The 25,258-nt window shown below is 38.8% G+C and overlaps 1 protein-coding gene across 11 annotated transcripts in view; it reads right to left on the bottom strand.

The window, feature by feature from the left end:
- DLGAP1 (DLG associated protein 1) overlaps positions 1 to 25,258 on the bottom strand; it is a 1,198,325-nt gene that overhangs the window by 156,341 nt on the left and 1,016,726 nt on the right. For 9 of the 11 annotated variants that reach the window (XM_043967216.1, XM_043967191.1, XM_043967184.1 and 6 more), the window contains one exon: positions 17,458 to 17,487. The exons of the other annotated variants lie outside the window; for them this stretch is intronic. In XM_043967216.1, coding sequence (XP_043823151.1) covers positions 17,458 to 17,487 — 30 coding nt within the window. The remainder of the gene's footprint in view (positions 1 to 17,457; positions 17,488 to 25,258) is intronic. 11 annotated transcript variants of the gene reach the window in all.

The following is a 25,258-nucleotide window of genomic DNA, read 5'->3' as shown; positions in this document are numbered from 1 at the left end:
ATGAACTGATCTAAGACAAGGAAAGTAGAACCAGGAGAACAATTTACGCAATGACCACAACAATGCAAAGGAAATGCACACTGAAAGATATCAGAACTCAGTGGAGTGACCAGTTGTTACTTCAGAAGACTGAAGTATGCCTCTTGCCACTTGGAAGGGTGATGGTGGACTCTAATTGTGGAATGAAGTTATCAGACATAATCAATGTGTTGACTCATTTTGCTTAACTATGCTTCTTTATGTAGAGAGAGGGAGTCATTGAGAAAAAAAAGAGAACATTAACAAAATACTTTTTAAAACTAAGGGGAAAGGGGGCAGCTAGGTGGCACAGTGAATAAAGCACCGCACCTGGATTCAGGAGGACCTGAGTTCAAATCCAGCCTCAGACACTTGACACTTCCTAGCTGTGTGACCTTGGGCAAATCACTTAATCCCAATTGCCCCACAAAAAAAAAAAAAAAGAAAAGAAAAAGAAAAAAATAAGGGGAAAGGAATGAGGCCCCTGGCATTTCAGAAAAAAGATACTGAAGGCAGAATTCTGAGTATATAGTGGAGATGCTTTTGGGGGGTAATAATAGAGAGGCCACTGCTATTTCTGGCCAAATGTTATCATTCCAGCTAAAAAAATTCCAGTCAAATCTTAATTCATGCTTACCATCTAATAGACTGATTTTCATTTTTGGATTTGATACATTTTAATAATACTTTGCATATATATATATATAGTACATTATGGTTTGAAAAGTTCATTGCATATATTATTTAATTCATTTATTATTTAATATATTTAATTTATTTATTATTTATTATATTATTTAATTCTTACAATAACCTTATGTGGTAGGTAGGACAAGTATTATTGCCCCAGTTTTGTAGAGGAGGAAATTGAGATTCTAGGAAGCTAAATGGCATGCCCCTAAGTTCAAAGCTAGTAAGGATTTGACTCTTGGTTTCTTGATTCCGGATTCAATATTCTATCATACCCTAAGATACTTCCATTTACCACAAGGGTATCTAAAATTGTCATTAACTGGCTTCCATGGACATTATTTATAGATTCAAACTGCCGTGCTGGCCTTTTTCAAAAGATTGAAAGAAAGTAATTGAAAATGTGAATAGATAAAGTTTCTTATGATAGGCTGATGGGGTGGGAACAGCCAGGGGGATGGAGGTAAGGACATAAGAATGCCACAAAAAAGTCAAAATAAATAATGAAAAGATGTCAGACCCCAAATTGTCAGGAATCCCTGATTTAAAGTCCAAAGGCAAAGACTTTAATCTGGGATCTGACTTGCAGAGTTTTCAGTCCTAGCTAGATCTATCTTGGGCAAATCACTTAACTCCTTTGGGCATGAGCTTGCTTATTTGTAAAATAATGGGCCTGGATTAGATAGTTTTTAAAGTTGATCAGAGCTCTGGATTCTAGGATAATCTTTTTAAAAAATCACCTGAGGAGATAACAATTTTTCAAAACTATAGAGATTATCTCCATAATAATAATTTATATTGTTTTAAAATTCCCTTTTGCCAAAGAAAATTCTGATGATTATTTTTCCCAAGAAAAATAAAACAAGATGATGATTCTAAAATAGTTAACCATGTATTTGTTAGGGACCTCACACAATATTCATTTGTAAAGAGGATTTCCTGTTTGAAAATTTGCAGCCGGAATCTGCCAAAACACTGAAAAACATGATTTGGGATTTTTTTTTTTAAAAAGGTATTTTGCAGTACACACACACACACACACACACACACACACACACACACACACACACACACACACAAATGGTGTTAATAAAATAATCTTATGCCCTTTTGCCCTGTGCCACACAATCCTGCTTAGAATTACGTGTTTAGAAATCCCCAAATCAATTGGTTCAAATTAATTAATGTAATAAAAACCAGTTGGGTTAGAAATATCAATGTAAAATTAATTTCTTTGAATTAAAAGTCTTTAACAACATAATTATTTTATTTATGTCTCTTTTACACCTTGTGTATACTTAGGTGTCTTTTAGTTCTGCAGGAATTCAGCGCATTTCTGCAGCAGATCATGGTATAATAGACAGGCCGCTGAAGTCAGAAAGCCTGATTTGAATCCCAGTTCTGCCACTAGTAATACTAGTTAGTTGTGTGATCTACACTAAGGTTCTTCTGTTCCGTAGGCCTCAGTTTCCTCTTCTATAAAATGAAAGTGATGTAGCAGGTGAAAAAAGGGTTAATAGAAAAACCTAAGATCCAAGCTCTAATTCAGATATTAGCTCCAAAAGGGAGTTAGATCCCAGTTAATGGATAACTTACAAGTCAAAATGCTAGGTTCTCTTACCCACAGTGATCAGCATCCATAACGGACCAAAACAGATCAGGTCAAAATAACAATAAAGAGGGGCAGCTAGGTGGCGCAGTGGATAGAGCACCAGCCCTGGACTCAGGAGGACTTGAGTTCAAATCCAGCCTCAGACACATGACACTTATTAGCTGTGTGACCCTGGGCAAGTCACTTAACTTCAATTGCTTCACCAAAAAAACCCAAAAACCAACGATAAGGGAGAAGACAAGGCTATAGAAATTCTAAAGAAAAATGATTATATTTTGAAACTAGCCATGGGAATCAGAAAGAGACATGCACAGAAAAGGCCACATTTGTCCCCAGATTCACCTTATGACATGTAAACCCTCAAAACACACCTCTACTGAAAAAGGTACCTGCCTCGGGGGTTGGCTTAGGACCCCAGGAACTCCAAATTAGGATAAGCCCTCCCTTGTAACACCCCTAGGTAGAGAATATTATAATGAGAAGGACAGGCCTTCCCCTTGTACCTCCCCAAGGTGGAGATTATTATAATGAGACTGATAATCAATTTATCTATACTACAAATATAACTGTCTTTTCTTTCACTATTTGAGAGATACCTTTCCACTTTTCTGGTTCTCTCCCTGTGATCACTCACAGTATTGCAATAAAACTTGGTAAACTGAGTCACTGAGTCTTGTAATTCTTTTGGGACAACTCACGATCAATTGGACCCCAAATTTCCTGCCCACATCAAAAGGGTTGGGTTAGGTGATCCCTAAAGTTCCATCTAGTTTTAAAAGTCTGTGATAATCCAATATGGACTAATACAGAAATGTTTAATGTTATTGTACATATATAACCTATATCAGACTGCTAGTCTTGGGGAGGGGAAAGGGAAAAAAATTTGGAACTCAAAATTTTATAAAATGTCAAAAACTATCTTTACATGTAACTGGAAAGGAGTAAAATATTTTTATGATTTAAAAAAAGAAATGAAATATTCTGTGATAATAAAATCATTTATCAAAATATACTATAACCAGAGACAGTAGATGTGGTAGAAAGAGCTACGGATTTTGGAGTCAGGATAGACCTGGATTTGAATCCCATCACTAACACTTATTTTTGTGAGCAAGTTATTCCACTTCAGTTTCCTCTTCTGTAAAATGGGGCTACTTATAATATCTACCTCACAGAGTTGTTGAGAGGATCAAATGAAGGGCAATAGGGGCAACTAGATGGCACAGTGGATAGAGCACCGGCCCTGGATTCAGGAGGACCTGAGTTCAAATCCAGCCTCAGACATTTAACACTTACTAGTTGTGTGACCCTGGGGAAGTCACTTAACCCCAACTACCTCACCAAAAAAAAAAAAAAAAAAAAAGGGGTAATATATGGGCAATGGTGGTAGAATACACTCAAAGGATTATGTGTGGAGCTGAGCTAAGCTTCTCCTAGCCCACTTCTGCTAAGCCCTGAAGGATGTCTAGATGAGCAATTCCTTGGTGTTTGTGTTGGTAGCAGAGGAATACATCAAAGAGAAGTGGCCACTCAGTTAGGAAAATCTATTCTACTCGGGCAGCTAGGTGGTACAGTGGATAGAATGCCAGACCTGGGGTCAGAAACTCATCTTCATGCCGAATCTGGCCTCACAAACTTCTAGCTGTGTGCCCCTCGGCAAGTCATTTAACTCTTTGCCTTAGTTTCTTCATCTGTAAAATGAGCTGGTGAAGGAAATGGTAAACCAATGCAGTATCTTTGCCAAGAAAACCCCGAACGGGGTCACAAAGAGTTGAAAATGACTGATACGACTGAACAACAACATCCTGCCTAAAAGGGAGAGATGCTTCTGCTCTTATGCTGCCAAGCATGTGGGGAATTCTGCGAGGCTATCTCTTAGATTTCCAATGACTCAGACAAAAGTTTCACTTCCCAGGCAGATATAACAACTGCAGACCCACAGAACTGAGATCACATCTGCCTTCCCAGGTGAACCCAACACTGGCCCTCAAGTCTCTTTACTGTGCTTCTTTCTCTGATCATAGGTGACTGAGTAGTGACCACAAGAGGTGGGCGTTTTGGAAGTTACTATCTTGGGAATCTAGGAGTTTCTGGATTCCTCAGACAGTGCTATCTGACAGGAGGAGGAGGTTTCTGCAACGACATCATTCTCAGAAGAGATAGTCATGGACTGGAAGATGTGCTCAATTCATACCCTGCCTCTCCATAGTGGCATGTGGACCTTGAGGGAGTTGTTTAGGCAATGTAGACCTGAAGTAAAGGTAAAATGGTAGTTCAGCAGTCCTATTAAAAATTGGAAATTTTTATATTTTAAGTATGAACCTCCTGGGACAGCATAACAGGCACTGTGGCTTTTTGTATCATGTTTTAAGTCCTTGTCAATGTGTGCTTATGAGTCTTTTGCATTTTAAGCGTTTCTTTGTGAGAAAATAAGTATCTATTTTATAATTAACCCATCTTTTATATTGAAAAACCTTTCTGATGCCCTTTCATGAAACCCTAGACAGGAGAAACAACTAATGCTATTTTTTTTTTTTGGTAGGGCAGTGAGGGTTAAGTGACTTGCTCAAGGTCACACAGCTAGTAAGTGTTAAATGTTTGAGGCCAGATTTGAACTCAGGTACTCCTGAATTCAGGGCTGGTATTTTATCCACTGTGCCACCTAGCTGCCCCCACTAATGATATTTTAAGTGATTTTTTTCCCAGGGCTCTGGGGTGGGAATGGGGAGGCATAAAAAGCAGAAACAAACAATGAGGTTCCTTCAGAACTTAACTCATTATTTGTTTTAGTTTTTTTGTTTTGCTTGGCAATGAGGGTTAAGTGACTTGCCCAGGGTCACACAGCTAGTAAGTGTCAAGTGTCTGAGGTCAGATTTGAACTCAGGTCCTCCTGAATCCAGGGCGGGTGCTTTATCCACTGCGCCACCTAGCTTCCCATAACTCATTATTTGTGAGTCTAGGCCTTAGGCCCTTTGGTGGGAGAAAATGCCTAACTACCTTTGGCCTAAGCAGTTCTGTTGTTAGATAGGTACAGCATATTGTAAACCTTGAAGCCAATATACATGCCAGTTGTTATCATTTTTTAGTCCTCCTTGTCCTTGGCCAGCCCACACCCAATTGGTCACCAAATTCTATGGATTCTGCCTGTGTCATATTTGACTCAACAAATTGAATGTCAGATGCCCCTTGTGTTTTTGTTTGTCCTTTGTTCTTGAAGAGGACCAGTGACATCAGGAGAGTGATATCTTGACTTGCAAGTGAATTGGATTTAAGTGAGGCAGAGTTGTGAAAAGTCATCAGTCTCACTCTCTCCTCCAGTCATTGGAGTCCGGTGGCAAGACATAGGTCAGGATGATTGGTGATGGCCTCAGAGAGATAGCATGGAGTAGAACGTAGCAAGTCCTGGGTTCAAGTCCTTTGTCTAACTACTGACCTATGTGACCCTGGGGAAATTACTTCTTATGGTACCTGGCAACTCTATTTCATTTTCTGTTTTTGTTTTTGGGAGGCAATCATAAATGATTTGCACAGGGTCACACAACTAGTAAGTATCTGAGGCCAAATTTGAACTCATGTCCTCCTGATTCTAGGACCAGTGCTCTCACCACTATGCCACATAGCTGTCCTACCTGGCAACTCTTTAAGACAAAGCAAATCAAAGAACAGCTAGCTGAAAATATGTAGAGGTAAAAGGAATTTTCTCATATGCAACTCCCTATGCTGATGGAATGATATGTGTAGACCACAAAAGAGTATATGGCATTCTAGTAGGCCTTGGAAAAGACAAAGAAGAATAAGACAAAATCCTAACCCCTAAGGAGGTAGTAATATGGGTGGAAAGAGAGGCCAGGTACAGAAATAACTATAATACAAATTATAAATACATAGGAGAGGGGGCAGCTAGGTGACGCAGTGGATAAAGCACTGGCCCTGAATTCAGGAGGACCTGAGTTCAAATCCTTTCTCAGACACTTGACACATACTAGCTGTGTGACCCTGGGCAAGTCACTTAACCCTCATTGCCCCACAAAAACAAAAACAAAAAAAACCAAAATTGCTTTGGGACACACAAGTTCTCAGAATTAAGGGCTCCCATACCAAAAAAAAACCCTATAAAATTAAGGGGTTTGTCATTAACATCCTTTTACTTTGTGATTCCATTTTTTCTAGACTTATCCTCCCCTGAATCCTTATTCTATTTTTTATTTATTTATTTATTTTTTTTTAGTGAGGCAATTGGGGTTAAGTGACTTGCCCAGAGTCACATAGCTAGTAAGTGTTAAGTGTCTGAGGCCGGATTTGAACTCAGGTACTCCTGACTCCAGGGCTGGTGCTCTATCCACTGCGCCACCTAGCTGCCCCTCTGAATCCTTATTCTATGTTCTGTTTTCACAGGGTCTTTCTTAGTCTTGGTTTTGGGAAACTATCTGATAAACCATCAGGTTTTCTTTATTGTTGTTATTATTAATATGATATTTATTTATTTTAAATGATTAACTAAGTTGTCAACAATGTTTCCATATACAAAAGTGTACAGAAGATGAGGATTATACATGAAATCATTTATATATACTTTCTTCCTTTTAATAGAAAGAATAGGGATTGAACATATGATTTAAGTTCTATAGAAAACTCCTGAATGAGGAAATTCCTTCTATTGATGAAGGTCAGAACCTTATCTACAACGGATAGTTTTAAAGAGTTGCCCAGAGCACTGAGAGGTTAAATTTCATACCTAGAGTTATACTCAGAGTATGTTTTAGAAATTCATCTTCCTGACTCCAAAGTTAACTCTCTCAAGTACTACACTGTCTCTCATTCCTTTGACATGGTTGTATCAACATTGCTCTCCTTGTCTGTGCCCTTTTGGACTCCCCTTCAGTCTCCTCTAGATATTTATATTTTGAATGTTTCATTGAACTTTTTTTCTTTCCTTTCTTCCTCTTGTCCTGTCATTTTTTTTTTGCGGGGGGGGGGGGGAGCATTTTTTGGGCATGTTCACTGAGAGATGGGAAAGCTTGCTTCATCAGTAATATTGTGGAGTTGTTATTGGTCATTGTATTGATCAGAAAACTTAAGTCTTTCTTTCTTTCCTTTTTTTTTTAAACAAGCTTTGACCAGTTTATTAAAGAATACTTTTGTACAGTTTACTTTTCACTGGTCTGTTCTGGCATGCTTCTAATGATATCAGAGTCACCTGGATCAATGATAGCCAGTGTAGAAACTCTGCAGTACTTCCTACAAGCTGTACCCAATTCAGTGTTGTTGCCACTGTAGTGATGTATGCCAGTTTTGGCCAACATAGCGCAATATTCAATCTCTGATTTCCTCAAGGCTGGGCAGTTGTTGGCCAAGATGACCAATTTGACTTTGCCTTGTCTGATCATTTTCAGAGTCTGTTTGTAGCCTAGCACACATTTGCCGCTTTTCGTCACCAGCTGGAGCCTTGAGTTGAAGGACTCCAGCGACTTTTTTGTCTTCTTTGTGGCCACCATCTTCCTGCCTGCGGTGCGGGAGGACCATCAGGCAGAGACCTGCCGCTAAGATGGCTGGGAAGCGAGAAAGGGAAAACTTAAGTCTTTCAAAGCTGTGGAAAACGTAAGTCTTTCAAAGCTGTTTTCCTTTACAATGTTACTGCCATGGAATATATTGTTTTCCTTGTTCTGCTCACTGAATTCTGTATCAGTTATCCAACTCTTCCCAGGTTGGTGCAATAATATTCCATTATACTTATGTATGATAATTTACTCAGCTATTTCCAAATTGATAGGTATCCTCATAGTTTCTAATTTTATGCTGCTTTATAAAAGCTGCCATAAATATTTTTGTTGATAGGTGTCCTTTTCCCTCTTTTTTGGGATTACTTTGGGACATTGGCCTGACAGTGCTATTGCTGAATCAAAGCATATGTACATCTTTGTGACTTTGAGTATACTTCCAAATTGCTTTCTAAAATTCACAGCTCTACCACCTGATAGTACATTACTGCCAGGCTTTTCATTTTCCTTTCTTTCTTTCTTTCTTTTCCTTCTTTCCTTCTTTCCTTCTTTCCTTCTTTCTTTCCTTCCTTCTTTCTTTCTTTCTTTCTTTCTTTCTTTCTTTCTTTCTTTCTTTCTTTCTTTCTTTCTTTCGGGGCAATGAGGGGGTTAAGTGACTTGCCCAGGGTCACACAGCTAGTAAATGTCAAGTATCAGAGGTCATATTTGAACTCAGGTCCTCCTGAATCCAGGGCCAGTGCTTTATCCACTGTACCACCTAGATGCCCCCCAGGACTTTCATTTATTTTTTATTTTTTTTTTAGTGAGGCAATTTGGGTTAAGTGACTTGCCCAGGGTCACACAGCTAATAAGTGTTAAGTGTCTGAGGCCGGATTTGAACTCAGGTACTCCTGACTCTAGGGCAGGTGCTCTATCCACTGTGCCATCTAGCTGCCCCGCCCTCCCCAGGCCTTTCATTTTGAAAGGGTGCTCTTGAAACTCTTAGTTTTCAATATTTGTTTTTATAAGATTTTGAGTTCCAAATTTTTCTCCCTCCCTTCTCTCCCCCCTCCCCAAGATGGAGAGCAGTCTGATACAGGTTATATATGTACAATCACATTAAACAGTTTGAAATTCTTGAATGAATCTTTAATGATGGAATTTTAGGCAAAATTTTTTTGAAAGGTCAGTGGGCTAACTTTTTTTTTTGTGGAGGAAGAGTGGGTTGAGATAAACCTTTATCTTTCTATCTCTCCCTATACCTCTATCTATTCTTCATCCTCACCATGACCTCTAATCCCTCCATCCCTCACTAACTCAGACCATCACCCTTGCTTTGACGACACTCTTTTCCCTTCCTAATCTTGAATCATGAATAAATAAAATCAACTCTGCACTATCTTCTGCTCTTGAATTCCCTATTCCCTTGTTCAATCCCAAACCTTTTCTTCTTTCCTCAAGACTCACATACCATTCCCTCTTCAAACCTTCTCCTGTTGAAGACATTGACTCATATTTCACTTCAAAAATTAAGGCCATTTGCCAACAGCTCAATCTATTTTACAGCATTTCCCAATCTCACTTTCCTCCTTCACTTCAGTATCTAATGATGAAGTGGTTCTCCTGCTTACTAAGGGCAACTTTTCTACATAAATCCTTGATCTTATCCCATCCTGTCTTCTCTCGCAGACTACCCTCACTATCTATCATTTCTACACCTTCTAATTTTCAATCTTTATCTATTAGTTCCTTCCCTTTTTGTTCAGTTATGTCTAACTCTTCATGACTCCATTTAGGGTTTTCTTGGCAAAGATGACTGGAGTGGTTTGCCATTTCCTTCTCCTGCTCATTTTATAGATTGACCAGGGTCACACAGTTAGTAAGTATCTGAGGCAGATTTGAACTCAGGAAGATGACTCCAGGCCAGCACTTTATCCACGGTGCCACCTAGCTGCCCTCTGTTCCTTCCCTACCACTTACAAATAAGCCCAAGTCTACTTTATCCTAAAAGCTATTACTACATCTTACCATTCCCACCAGCTATCATCCCATATCTCTCTTCCCCCTTTCAGTTAAACTTTTTTTTTTTTTTTTTGGCAGGGCAATGAGGGTTAAGTGACTTGCCCAGGGTCACACAGCTAGTAAGTGTCAAGTTCAGTTAAACTTTGGGGAAAAAATCATGTACAATCGATACCTTCATTTCTCCCTTCTCAGTTTCTTTTAAACCCTCTCCAACCTGTCTCCTGATCTCATCATTCAAAAAGCTCTTTCCAAAGTTGTTAATGATCTCTTGATTGCCAAATCTAATGACTTTTTTCCCCTCAATACTCTTCCTTCTTGAAAACTGTTTCCTCTGGAATACTCGCTCTTCTCTTGGTCCTTCTGCTACCTGTTCAACAATTCTTCAGTGAATTTCTTGGATTTTTATCATGTCATTCTTACTATCTATGTGTGTCCCCCAAGGTTCTGACTTGAGCCCTCTTCTCTTTTCTCTCTAGATTCTCTTGTTTGGGGATCTCATCAGCTTCCATGGGTTTAATGATCATCTCTATGCATATGATTTCCAGGGCTATTTGTCTATCTTTCAGTCTCTTCCTTGACCTTAACCACATATCACCAACTGCTTATTTGACACTTCATGTTCTATAGGTATCTCACACTCAACATGTCCAAAATATAGCTCATTTTTCCCCCATCCTCCTTCCCTTCCTGACTTCTCTATTATTGCTGAGGGAGCCATCATCTTTCTAGTCACCCACCTTTGCAATCTTGGTGTTATCCTCCAATCCCCTCTTTTTCAACCCACATATACAGTAAGTTACAAAATTTTGTATTTATTTTCTCTACAAGATCTCTTGGATTTCCTCTTTTCTTTACTCACATAGCTAGTTCAGGCTTTCTCACCTTGTACCTGGAATACTACCAGAGTCTTTTTTACTGGACTTTGCTTCAAGTTACTCTCTATTCTAATCTGTCCCTCACATAATTGCTTAAGTGATTTTTCTTAAAGCATAGGTCTGAACATGTTACCCTTCCCCCATGCTTGTAATGCACCCTCTCCTCCCTACCAAACTCTAGTAGCTCCCTATTAGCTCCAGGATCAAATATAAAGTTCTTTGTCTGATATTTAAGGCTCTTACAACATGCCCTTTCCACCCTTTCCAGTCTTTTCACAATTTGCTTCTCCCACACATTCTATTCACTTACTTGTTACTTGAGCAAGACATTCCATTTTCTATAGCTTGTATCGACAGTCTTGTCTGGAATGTGTTCTCTCCTCACATCTGTCTTTTGCCTTCCCTGGTTTCTTTTAAGCCTCTGCTCAAGGCCTTTCCTGGTCTCCCTAGCGATTAAAGTCTTCTCTAAGGCTATCTTCCATCCACTCTATATTTATCCTGTACATACTGATTTATATCTGTTACTCGCCTATTAGAATGTAAACTCATTGAAAGTAAGAGTTGTTTTTGCTTTTTCTTAGTATTCCCAGTGATGAGTACAATGTCTGGTATGCAGTAAGAACTTAATAAATGCTTTTTGATTGATTGATTCAATTGTCCTTAAAATCATACCTATGAGTGGATAGAGCACTGGCCCTGGAGTCAGGAGTACCTGAGTTCAAATCCGGCCTCAGACACTTAACACTTACTAGCTGTGTGACCCTGGGCAGGTCACTTAACCCCAATTGCCTCACCAAAAAAAAAATCATACCTATGGGTCATTACTTTTTTTGCCCATTAGTTGATCTTTTCTTAAGGTTAGCCATGTTTGATTTTAATCATTGTTAAAGGAAGAGTAGGAGATCTGGGTGTCTCTTTTAGGATCACCAATAAATCCTTTGAGTCAAACTATCTATTTCTACCTTTTTGTCTTCAATATTAGTCCATTGCAATCTTATACTCCAGAGAATTTCTAGTGGGAGAAGTTACCAGACACAGTGACTTCAGAGGACCAAAGATGAAGAATGACTCATACCTCTGAAGTGGTGGAATACATGTATGGAATAAAAGCATATATTTTCAGGAATGGCCAATGACTTGATTTATTTTGCTTGATTGAACTTTTTTCAAAAGAGGGTCCTATTTTGTTAGTGTGTGTAGGAGTGGTAGAGAGTCATTGGAAAGTTTTAGTGATATGCTAGGTAGAGCAGTGGGATAGAGTGCTAGGCCTGCAGTCAGGAAAACTCATCTTCCTGAGTTCAAATTTGGCCACAGATATTTACTAGCTGTGTGACCTTGGGCAAATTACTTCACCCTGTTTACCTCAGTTTCTTCATCTGTAAAATGAGTTGGAGAAGAAAATGGCAAACCATGCCTGTATCTTTGCCATAAAAATCCCTATATTGGGTCACAAAGAGCAGGACATGACTTTAAAAAATGACTCAAAGTAATACAAAAAAGAAAAGAGCATTGCTACAAAACTTTAATAGGAAAAAATGGGAGGTTACTCCTCTCCATATCTTTTTTTTTTTTTTTAAGTAGTTGACTACAGGTATTTTACTTAAGAATGATGAGGTCTGGGGCAGCTAGATGGCGCAGTGGATAGAGCACCGGCCCTGGAGTCAGGAGTACCTGAGTTCAAATCCGGCCTCAGACACTTAACACTTACTAGCTGTGTGACCCTGGGCAAGTCACTTAACCCCAATTGCCTCACCAAAAAAAAAAAAAAATTATGAGGTCTTGCTTTCTAGAAATAAAAATATCAGAAACTTCATTTAAATTTATTACTAGTAATAAACTGATCACAAATAAAAAGATCAGTGGGGTTTATGTGAATTAAACTCAGTGTGTAGTACTCTGTAGAACAACTTGGGAAATACAACGAGGAAGATCCTTTTAAGGAAAGTAATGCAATTGCCAATTTGGGATTAAAAAAAAAAGAACTCTAGGGTTTGGCCACCCAAAGAAAGTTGGAAGAGATTTAATCTTTCAGGTGGAGAGAAGATGCTCAGTTTCCTGGCTCTTGTTTTTGCTCTCCACCATTATAAGCCTACACACCTGTATTTCATAGATGAAATTGATGCAGCCCTGATTTTAAAAATGTGTCTGTTGTGGCATTTTACATATATGAACAAATGAAAAAAGGCCCACTTTGTAATCATTTCACTTCAAAATAACACATATGAGTCTGCCAGTTGGCTTATTGGAATTTACACGATCCACAACATAACAGCAAGTATTGCAATAAAAGCTAAAGTCATCGTATCTAAAGAACTTTGCTGAACCAGAGTCTGTTGTGACAACTTGGTGAAGCAGAAATCAGTGTGTGTGTATTATTGAGCTATGGTTTTTCTTCTCTTCCAGTTTTATAAATATATTTTTATCAACTGTTTTATGCATCTGAAAAAACCCTCATATGTTACATGTAAGTCTGCTGGAAATGATATGTTCTATTAGATGGAAGAATGAATGAATACATTATTTTTATTCACCTGGAATACTTAGTGAGGAAAATACTTAGATGTGCTGATAGAAGAACAAATTATTAGTTATTTATGACACAGGAAGTTAATCTGAAGTCCTGGAAGATTTAGGGAACTGGACAAAAAAAAGGCTGAGTCAGGTTTTTGTATATTCATGCTTTATCGTCTTGAAGAGACTTGATATGTGGTAGGTCAGGGACTGTAATGTTTTGAGAAGCACTAGATAGAGACTTTCATAGCTTTTACCAATGGTCTCCTGCTTGGATGGGGTGCTAGGCTGCCCTGACATACTCTCAGAGAAACAAATGAGCATCTTCCCCAAAGACTTTCTAATCAGTGTTACCGATAGAATGACCAAACAAGATCGCCAGCAGACCTTTGCCATTTGAAAACAAAGCTATTCCCAGAAACCTGTGGGCTTACTCTGTCAAATGTTGCTGTGGTCTTCAGAGGCACAATCCCAGCAACCTCAGGAGGTGGATGGAAGGTTTGGGGTTAAAGAGATATGCTAACAATTCTATCTGGGCCAGACAAGTACAAAAAGCTCTGCTGATTTCTTCACATAAACTCATCTGTTCTCATTTTAAGAAACATGAAACAGTTGTCCCATAGAAACCAAGCCCTTCATCTCCCTAGTCTAGGTTTTCAAAGTACTCGGTGTCATTTTGGTATTTTCGATTCTCATCTACAGTGTGGAAAACAAATAGCTTTTGAGGCAGATCTCATCACATGACACAGCCCCAGTTATCAGTTCAAAAGACTTGTAATCAACTCATCTGCTCTAGCTCTGTTTCATCTTGCCTCTCCTGACTTGACAAGTCTCCCTCTTAACTTACTCTACACACATGTCTATGTGTACAAAAAGCTTCAGGCTGGGGCCAGTCCCTCCCTCTCTTAAAAAGGCAAACCTGTCTACAATATGTTAAAGTAATTCCAAAATCAGCATTACTCAGACATTGTATGACCCATGCTCTCATTCTCTCTTGATTAAGGCAAGTGTGAGCTCTTAAGTCTGAAAAAAGGAAGGGTTTTGCTAGGGGCAAAAAAATCTTAGAGATAAAATTAATCTGCTATGCAGAAAGTCCTAGAAGATTTACAATTATTTTTGGCAACTATATTTCCCCCATTATGTATGCCTCACTGCTTCATTACTTACGAAAATGTACAGGAACATTTGAGCAAAGATAACAGCCAGAACCCAAAGTATCCACAATAAAGAGACAAAATAAAAATAATGTAAAAAAAATGTTGGTGGTAGTGGGGGGGGGAGTTGTGAAATGTTTCTGTGAAAATAATTTCTTTATTGCTGGTTGATTAGAACATAGTCATGCGTCTCTATGTGGTAGGTAACATCATGTTAGGTCTTTTAAAGAACATAGGATTACTTTTAATCACAATGTCAATGCAATTTATAGGGACAGTTCTGTTTTTCTTCACACTTCAAGGATTTCAATGAAAATCTTTTTTCTCAGACAAAAGGGAAAAGAAAACCTGTATGATAGCAAGTAACAAGCCACATAGTGATAGGTTCTCTGTTTTGACTCAAGATATTTTCTGGTTTTGTTTTTCCCCCCTAAAAAAACAAAACCTCCTAAACCCAAAAAATATTTGATATTTTCCTGGTTCCAGGACTACTCAATTCAGAACCATTTTCAGATCCTGCCAAACTGACCGATTGCTCTTTTGATTTGATTTTTTTTTAAGCTTAGAAGACTGAATAAAACTGCCTTGAATTAATCTTCACAAATGGAGAACTTGGAAGTCTGGTCATTAGGTGAGCATTTGCAAAGTCTACAGCATTAGTTTTGTCTGCAGACTGTTGCAGACTTTGGTTTGGTGCTCCAAAAGAGTCACACTGATCACATCTACAGAAAGGCTGCCAACCTAATACCTTTCACATGTTTCTTAGCAGCCTGTCAAGCTGCTATAAGTCTGCCAATCAAGTGCTGCTGTGAGTGGTGGAAGTGGGCCTGAACCCAGAGCAATGACATTGCCACAGTTTGCCAACTTTACTTAGGGTTACAAAGTGGGCAAAGTGAAGAAAGTGGGAGAGGCCAGGAATCAAGGAATCAGACTGTCATCCCTATTTCTGCCCTTATTTCTTCCCAGAGTCTTTTCCTGAAGAACATAGAACCCTTTTTTTTTGGTAGGGGCCCAGGCAGCAAAATAAGCATTAGCTCTAAGAAGCTAACATTTTTTTTGGTAACTTTTAGAGGCAAATGATTTATGAACATAAAGTCAAGCAGGCAATGGGAAAGGGGTTACTTCAAAACCTGTCCTTCATAAAATATCAAAATAGCCCTAGAGAATCTGCAGTGTTAGAATTCTTATTATATAGCTGGGTTTCTTTTTTTTCTTTTCTTTTTTTTTTTTTTAAGTGAGGCAATTGGGGTTAAGTGACTTGCCCAGGGTCACATGGCTAGTAAGTGTCAAGTGTCTGAGGCCGGATTTGAACTCAGGTCCCCCTGACTCCAGGGCCAGTGCTCTATCCACTGCGCCACCTAGCTGCCCCCCTATAGCTGGGTTTCTTAACCTGGGGTCCATGGACCTTGAAGGACCTTGAAAAGATTCAATAAATTTGGATGTGGGGAAAAAATTACATCTTTATTTTTCACTAACCTCTAGCTGAAATTTAGTATTTTCTTCAATTATTCAAAGACATGTTTTTTCTGAGAAAGGGTCCATAGGCTTCAGCAGGCTACCAGTGTCACCAAAAAAAGATTAAGAACTCCTGCTCCATAGGCAATTAAACTGGAGCTCACTTCTCAGATCCCTTATCAGAGTTGCTTCTGCAGAATACTCAGTCCCTATACATGAAGTGACTTTGGGGGTTAGAATCCAGACTGAGTCTTTGCATTCTTACTTGCCTGGCTAAACATCGGAAACATGTTATGGAGGCCCTACAACCTTTCCTGCTTCCTTTCTCTCTGCCCTCACATCCTCTCTACTGTCCTGTGTCATTTTGGCCTTATTCTCTCTGTAGTACAGGGCAGTGGCATTTTCCCAGCAATGTGAGTTTTGAAGTTTTTTAGTATCTTCCTTAGAAATACCACACTTCTAAACTATTCAAAAGTAAGAATCCTTCTCTTTTGGATGTAGTTTGTCTCTTACCCGCTCTTACTTATCTGCCCAGCTCTGTTCTTTGTTCCAGTCCAACATATCATTTCCCCACTCCCATGCCCATGCATTTCCCATTCAACAAGTCATAGCTCCTTTTAAATTAAAAACTCACCTTAAAGCCCAACACCTCCTCTGAGAAGCCTTCCCTGATTAAGCAGGATGAGGAAACCTCGGAAGCATGACTGACAACACTCCCAGTAAAACAAACATACACAAAACCCCGAACAAACATAAAAACTCACAAAAAAAGAGAAAAGGACATATTCTCTGCTTTTGGATTGTATGCTCCCTGAAGATAAGGATAATGTTTGTAATAATAACTCATCAGTCAGATAATGTGACATAATGCAACTTAAAAAAAAGATATTAAAACCCTCCTCAAAGAAACAATGTCTCGGGCTGTACACTATCATATCTCCTCCTTGGGCTTTCCCCCCTCTAAGTTTTACCTTTCTTTCTTTTGCCCTTTTTCCTTACCTTGCTTTTTCAGTTGCCTGCAAGGGGAAGCTAAAGAGACTGATCATTCATCAATATGGGAAGGCCATCTCTAAGGCAGTACTAAACACCTATCTTGGGTAGCATATGATGTCCTCCCCCTGCTCCCCCATACTGCCCATTGAGATTTGCCATTGTAATCTACTTAGTTATTTTGCTCATTAGGAAGAATAACTAGGTGTTCTGCTGTCTGGTAAACAGGTATTTCCAGGGCAAATATGTGTACTATGTATGAGTAAATGCCCAAAGAATTTAGTGGATGGAAGTTCCCTGAAAAGGCTCTCATAACCATTACCCGGTATGGAATGGAGCCCACAGAGATTAAGGGACCTGCTGAAGGTCATCTGGTGTGAGTCAATCACAGTGGAAAACAGAAACTACAGTCCTGTTTTGCTGCCTTCCCAGGTTCATGACAATACAACTCATAGAAAAATAAGAGACCCAGAGGCATATTTTGACTGGAACAAGCGGAGGCACGAGATGGAAAGGCAGCTGTTGGCACTTAGAGGAACATGACCATCGAAAGTGCTACAGATGCCCCTCTTGTCACTGCTGGAAGAATACCAGAACCCTTATTTGTATCCCCTGAGCAAAACATTGATTTGGTGGTTGCAAAAAAAACGTACCTTCAACGGCAGAACTCAGTTTTATGATACCTTGAACAAAAACAAAAAATGACAGTTATATAATGGCCCTCAAATTACCCTTCCAGCCTTCTATAACACATGCTTCAGGTCTAGACTTACAACTATTAGTAATCAGAGAGTTTGTTTTAATCAGAATATTGACTTGGAAAATGCAATTTCTTTTAGTCCAGGTTAGGAGCTCATTCGTTTCCTCTTGTCACTTTTAACCTTCCAAATTAAAACGCTGAGCAGTGAAAGGTATGAGAAAGAGATCTTAACTGTCTTTGGAGAAAGCAAGACCCAAACCCTGAATGAATAATGCGTTAAAGCACTAACAAGCTGGAAAACCCCACATAGCGGGAGGTAACTCTCCATCCATGATTCCTACTTTATAATGTGTTTAGAGATAAGGCAGGGACTTTAGGTTGGGTATGGGAAAAGAGAAAGGAAGCAGGAGAGAGTAGGACCTCCAAAGCTTATTTCAGATAGTCACTGGGCCAGGCAAGAATTCATAGACTCACTTTGCCTTCTGACCATTTTGGGAAAAGGCTTCTGTTGAAATGAAATGTGACGGGGTAAAATTTTATATTATGGTTTAGAAACTTGTTTCTCTGAGGTTATTGGATCATGGCTTTATCTTCAGGGCAGGAGTTCGGTACAGTTCTGGAGATGAATTTAGTATAATAGTCCAAAGTTAGAATTGCAAAGTACCTCAGACATTATAGGTAGCTCAATCCCCGTATTTTACAGATGAAGAGATTGCCATTAGTGATGGAGGATCAGAACACCCAGGACTCCAGACTCCAGGGTCCTTCCCACTGAGTACTCTAAATTGTGAAGGGACTCGGGTTCTAGGATATACTTTGCTGCCTTGCGCAACTTCAAGGCATGGATTGACTTTTGATATTACTTTAATTTGTCAAATTAAAGTAATTTAGTGATATTAATTTATCAGATTCAAAATTTGAGGCTACTTCTATGTTCCTCTAGCTTTCAAGTTATTTAAAAGTCTGTATCAAGGTGAAGGCAGAGTATCTCCAGAAAATATTGGACTTGAGAAAACTGGAGATGGTCCAGGAGCTAAAGAAAAAAAAATCCTTTGAGTTGGCCATACTTGGGAAAATCTTCAGAGATCTATGAGATGTCCAAAAGGACAGGGCCCATATACCCTCCTTGGGCCGAGGGTGTGGTTTTGGCTCTTTCACAGGCTAGAGATGCAGCAAATTCAAAGGGCTCCTAAATTGTAGTGGGCAAATTCAGCATTGGCATGAATCCATCTTGATTTTAAAAGTTGATGATGCCAACTTGTCCTCCATTATAACTTTCAAAAGAATATGCCACTCTTTTACTATCCACTACATTCCGTTAAAAAATTTGTCATAGACTTTCTTCTTTTTAGTGTGGTATCAAGAGGAAAATCTTTGGAGTGTAGCCTCTCCTCTCATAAGTGAATGCATACATAGGGATTGTGACTTAAAGTGAATAATACAATAATTAAGAGTTGTCATTTCCTGTTATTTTTATAGGAAAAAACGTAGTCCCCCTCTTCTCCCCACTTATAGTTTTCTTAGGTCTTAGAAAGGCACTCAAATGTGCCTTTGGTGCAGAAACTGTGTGGGAAACATTAGCAGCAGACAGATCAACAGGGTTTGCAGCCCAAACAGATGCAGAAGTGACTTTGTTGGAACAAGGACTTCAGACAGCCCAGAAAGCAAGCACGCAGCACCACAAACAGTACGCAGCAGATTTTTTTTTCAGCAGTAACACTCTGTTTTTGTAAATCATAGCAGAGTCTCGACAGTATGGAAGGCTTGGTTAATCATTTTCTTTGTTCTTATATATTTCCTGTATCATTCTAGCCACACCACCACATGTGGCTACCATTATGACTGTGGACAAGTCTCTTAATTTTTCTGAGTCTGTTTCCTCATTTGTAAAATGGACATGATCATACCTGTAGTATGTCCTTCCCAAGACTGTTATACATATCAGATCAGATAAGCATGTAAAATCTACGCAAATCTTAGACATAGGTAAATGTTAACTATTAATATTATCATCATCAGAATATTGACTTCAAAAGGATAATTGTTTCTGGCTCAAGTTCAGCGCTCATTAACTCCCTCTAGTTCTTTTTAATAGTCTGATTTAAACCACTTGACATAAAAACATTACCACAACCTTGATCCAGTCCACTACTCCCACTCTGACTCATACTAACTCTCCTCTTGGCCCTTGCCATGACCTTCATTTACAAATCCCTATTGTCCCAGAACATCTCCTTCATTCTAGTCTCATTTGCCTCTGTGCCCAGCCTTGACCTTTTGGTTTAGCACAGGTTTCATTAACTACTGTTTTGAGGCCCTAGTCCCCTTGATTTTGCACTATTCCTGAAATGTGAATCCTCATACCTAGGGTACTCCCACCAACCATATTCTGCCCCTCAGCCTGAGTACCCTCTGGAGGCACTTCAGTAAACTCAGCTGATTTTACCCATTACAAATTCATGGCCAACAACCTCAGCTGACCTCTCTATGCTGCTCAATCATCTTTCTGCTTAATTCTCATTACTTATCTCATTCTCCACAGCAAACGTTCTAAATCCTCTCTTCTCTCCTTTCAGAGACCTTGCAGCCTTCCACTTCACAGAGAAGATTGAAGAGATCCATGGGAATTTTTCCCCTCTTCTATTCTTCAGGTAACTCAGTGGCACAGTGGATAGAGTGTTAGGCCCTGGAGTCAGAAAGACTCATCTTTGTCAATCCAAATCCAGCCTCAGGCACTAAACTAGCTGTGTGACCCTTGCCAAGTCACTTAACCCTGTTTGCCTCAGTTTCTCATCTGTAGAATTAGCTGGAGAGGGGCCAGCTAGGTGGCGAAATGGAGAGAGCACTGGCCCTGGAGTCGGCCTCAGACACCTAACACTTATTAGCTGTGTGACCCTGGGCAAGTCACTTAACCCCAACTGCCTCAGCAAAAAAAAAAAAAATTAGCTGGAGAAAGAAATGGTAAACCACACCAGTATCTTTGCCAAGACAATCCCAAATGGGGTGATTGAAGAGTTGGACGTGACTGAACTACTACAACAACTTTTATTCTTTAAACCTTCTCAGTATTATTGTCTCTACTATTCTTTTCTAGATGTAGAAGAAATATCCCTGTTACTCAATAAGGATAATTCTTTTATTCATGCCTTTGATCTCATTCGCTCTTGCTTTCATCAAACTTTGCTCCAGCCGTCATCATCATCCAGCAGTTCCTCATGCATCATTTGGCATCACTTCTTCCCTGCTTTCCTCTCATCTGCCTTCAGGTCTCATCCATCATGAAAAAAGTCTTTCTTTGACCTGACCCTTTTACTCTTCTAGATACTGTCTCATTTTTCTGCCCTACTCACTACTAAATTCATTAAAAAAAAACTATATATGATACCTCTATTTCTTTACTACCCCCTTTTTTTTTAACATCTTACAATCATTCTTTCTTTACCCATAAGTCTATTGAAACTGATCTCTCCATTCACCAATAAATAAATGGTCAAAAAGATATGAACAGGTAGTTTTCTTTTCTTTTCTTTTTTTTTTGGTGGGGCAATTGAGGGTTAAGTGACTTGCCCAGGATCACACAGCTAGTAAGTGTCAAATACCTGAGGCCGGATTTGAACTCAGGTACTCCTGAATCCAGGGCTGGTGCTTTATCCACTGCACCACCTAGCTGCCCTGTACCACCTACCTGCCCAGTTAGTTTTCAAAGGAAGAAATCGAAGCTATCAAAAACCATAAGAAAAAACTGCTATTAATCACTATTAATTAGAGAGATACAAATTAAAGCGTCTTTGAGACTCTATCACCTACCAGACTAGAAAAGATGACAAAAGAGGAAAATGACAAATGTTGGAGGACTGAGGGAAAACAGGCACACTAATGCAGTTATTAGTAGAGATGTGAATTGGTTCAGTCATTTTGAAAGGCATTTGGAAATGTTCTAAACTGTTCCTACTCTTTGAATAACCTATTCTGAAATAACTCCTTTGGATTCAGCTATGCCACTACTGGGCCTATGCGCCAAAGAGATCAAAGGAAGAAGAGAAGGACCTATAGGTACAAAAATATTTAGAACAACTTACTTCATGGTAGTTCAAAATTGGAAACTAAGGGGGGGTTCCAATCAGTTTTTTTTTTTTTATTTTTTTTTAGTGAGGCAATTGGGATTAAGTGACTTTCCCAGAGTCACACAGCTAGTAAGTGTTAAGTGTCTGAGACCGGATTTGAACTCAGGTACTCCTGACTCCAGGGGCCGGTGCTCTATCCACTGCGCCATCTAGCTGCCCCCTCCAATCAGTTCTTACTGAGGAATGGCCAAACAAATTGGGTACATGAATGTAAGGGGACTATTATCATATTATAAGAAATGATGAAACAGATGCTTTCAGAAGTAACTGGAAAGATCTCTATAAACTGATGCAGATAGCAGTGAGCAGAGCTAGGAGAACAATTTATACAGTGACAACATTATAGAGACCAAACAGCTTGGAAATTCTGATCAGGCAATGATAAGCCTTAAGTACATAAGGTCGAACATAAAATATATCACCCATTTCCTGCCAGAGAAGTGATGAATTTAAAACACAAAGAGAGCCATTCATTTTGGGGCATGGCCAGCTGTCTCACTGGACTATGGATATTTATGATGAGGATCTTATTTTCTGCTTTATTATTTGTCTTCATTCACTAATCATTAAATGTGTATTCATTGGGGCAGCTAGCTGGTGCAGTGATAGAGCACCGGCCCTGGAGTCAGGAGTACCTGAGTTCAAATTCGGGCCTCAGACACTTAACACTTACTAGCTGTGTGACCCTGGGCAAGTCACTAATCCCAATTGCCTCACTAAAAAAAAAAAAAAGAAAGAAAGAAAAAAAATTGTGTATTCATTTGTTTGTTCAATGGGGACAGTGGGAGAGGAAGATTATAATGCATGTAACATAAATAAATTTATTTAAAAAACTCTTTGCTCTCTCAAAGACTACCATGAACCAAATTTTGTTACTCCCAGTTTTCACTCTCCTTGAACTTTCAGGACTTTTGGCATTCTTGAATATGCTTTCTTTTTTATTATTCTCTTTTCCCTCCTTGGTTTCAGAGGCCTAACTGTTCCTTTTTTGTTTCTTTTGTTGGTACCTTATCTTCTTAAACCCATAAGGTGGGAATTTCTCAAGGGTCCTAGATGCTCTTCTTGACATATATTACTTGCTTAATAAAAGTATGTGGAGCAATTGATGTTTTTTCTCTGCTTGGCAACTTCATTCATTTCCGAAGCTCAACTACTGCCTTTAGATGACTCTGAGATCCATGTCTGCCTTTGGGACTTTTCTGCTGTACTAACGCCGGGTTCATTACCTTTCTCCCTAAATTTTGTCCTCCTAGTGATTTCATCATTTCCATGTAAGATCATCATCCACCCCATCTTCCTATTCATACAAATTATTGACCTTTGATTTATCTGTCTCACTAATGACTCATAATCAATTGATTATCAGATAGGCTTATTATTATTATTATTTTTAATTTCTACCATCATCTCTCTTGAATTTTTCCTATACTGTCATTCCCTTAGTAAAGGCCCTTATTATTATCCATGTGGTCTAATAAATACCATACTAAAAATCTTCTTACCACCCCATCTCCTCTTCCAATTTCTCTGTCATACTGCTGTCTGTATAATCTACAAATAAACCTGATCTTGTCATTTCTCTGTTCTACTCTTCAATGGCTCTTTATTTCCCACTGAATAAAGCTTATGTTCCTCTTCTTGGGGTTTCTTTTTTTTGGGGGGGGGGTAGGGCAGTAAGTGACTTGCCCAGGGTCACACAGCTAGTAAGTGTGAAGTGTCTGAGGCTGGATTTGAACTCAGGTCCTCCTGAATCCAGCCCCAGTGCTCTATCCACTGTGCTACCTAGCTGCCCCTATATTTGCATTTTCAAAGAACTTATCAATCCAAGTTATTATGTTTTTTTAGCATTTTTCCATAGTAGAGGGTTTTGGGGTGGGGAGTGTGTTCTGGGGAGTAGGCCTTTCAGTATTTAGGTTTCTTCCTATTACCCTTCCTGTGTATAAAATAACTACTGTGGGGGGTTAGTAAAAGCCATAGGCTAACAAAAATTAGTTATATGAAGTGAGTTCAAATCACTTTCAGCTAAAGGAGTCATCCTTATACGGGAATGAGTCATTTAGTTCATTCTATTATCCACAACCATGCCTTATGTAATGTAAGTGTTCAATAAATATTTGATAGATAATGATCATTCTTTTCAGTAAATAGAAAATAGTCATCATTACTTATATGACTACTTATTAAAATATCTGTAATAAGTATTTGTTTAACTGACTTGAAATTGGATTAACCTATAGAATCTCAGCTGTAGTATTAGTGATAGAAAGGATTTGGAGATAATTTTGTCTAGCAAAAAGCATCTGTTTTCCAATGAAGAAACTGAGGCCCAGAAAAGCTAAGTGACTTGCCTCAGGTCAAACAATATATGAGTGGCAGATACAGAATTAGGACTGAGATCTCCTGATACCCATTCTGGTGATATTTCTGTTATAGCATGATGAGTAGATATAGGATATATATTTCTAGGGAGGGTCAACTCAGGATAAGATAGTGGCTAAAAACAATAAGATGGAACATAATAGATACAAATATGAAGCCCTTTATAAAAAATAAAAAAATATGGCTTTAAGTACAGAATAGAGGAGATATGCAAAGTTGAAGGGTTTAGGGAATTACAAGATCAATGAGGTCAATTATGTGACATGCCAGTCAAAGAAGCTAAAACAATCTTTGGTTTCATGAAGAGAAACATAGAATTCAGAATAAAAGTGTAGATAATTCCATTGTATTTTCTCTGGTCATATCTGGGTACCACATTTCTACAAGGACATTAATAAATTGTAGCTTGTCTAGAAGAGGATAACCAATATGATGGAGGAAGTAGAGACCCATGTGACCTAGGAGTTTTATGAAAACTTTTGAAGAAACTTGAAATGATTAGCCTGGCGTAGAGAAGACTTTGGAGAGGGGGTAGGGAGGTTTGGGAAATGTTAATTGTCTTTAGGTATAGAAAGATTATCATAGTGAAGTTGATTAGCCTTATTCTACTTGGCTCAAAATGGCTTAACTCTAAAAGTAATGAAAAGAAAATGTAGTGAGGTAGATTTAGGTCATACATGGAAGAAACTTCCAAAGAGTGGAACTTTCCAAAAGTAAGAGAAGTTGACTCAGAAGTTAATAGGCTACCTATTATTTGAGGTCTTCAAGCAGGTGATTAGTTGTAATAGAAGATGTTTTTAGTAAGGAATAATTGGTTCTAGATGACATGTTTCTAGTTCTGGAATCCTATAGTTCTGTGAGTCTATGGAAAAAGGTGAGAGGTCCTCGGGGTAATCCTAGAATTCAGGGGATAATTCATTTGTAGGACCCCCAATTAGCAACTAGTCTAGAACTCTAGAATGATGGCTTGGGTTTTTTGAGCTTTGTAAACCTACCAGAACTAACAGCATAGTCTCTGAGAATCTAAAGGTACCTCTGCTTTAGGTGAAACAATAGAAGTCAATAAACTACTCAAATAAGATTAATTAGGCTAGCCATTCATATGAGAAAAAACAAATGGATGAAAAAATACCAATCAAACAACAAACATTTATCAAGGTACATAATATATGCCAGAACTATACAGATGCTGGAATTATAAAAGACAAAGATTGAAAAGTCCTTGTGTTATGATATACTGTTGGTATGAAG

The sequence above is a fragment of the Dromiciops gliroides genome, chromosome 1, assembly GCF_019393635.1.
Source record: "Dromiciops gliroides isolate mDroGli1 chromosome 1, mDroGli1.pri, whole genome shotgun sequence".
NCBI classification, from domain to species: domain Eukaryota; kingdom Metazoa; phylum Chordata; class Mammalia; order Microbiotheria; family Microbiotheriidae; genus Dromiciops; species Dromiciops gliroides.
Note: the sequence above shows the minus strand (reverse complement) of the source record. Positions and strands in the feature narration are given on the sequence as shown.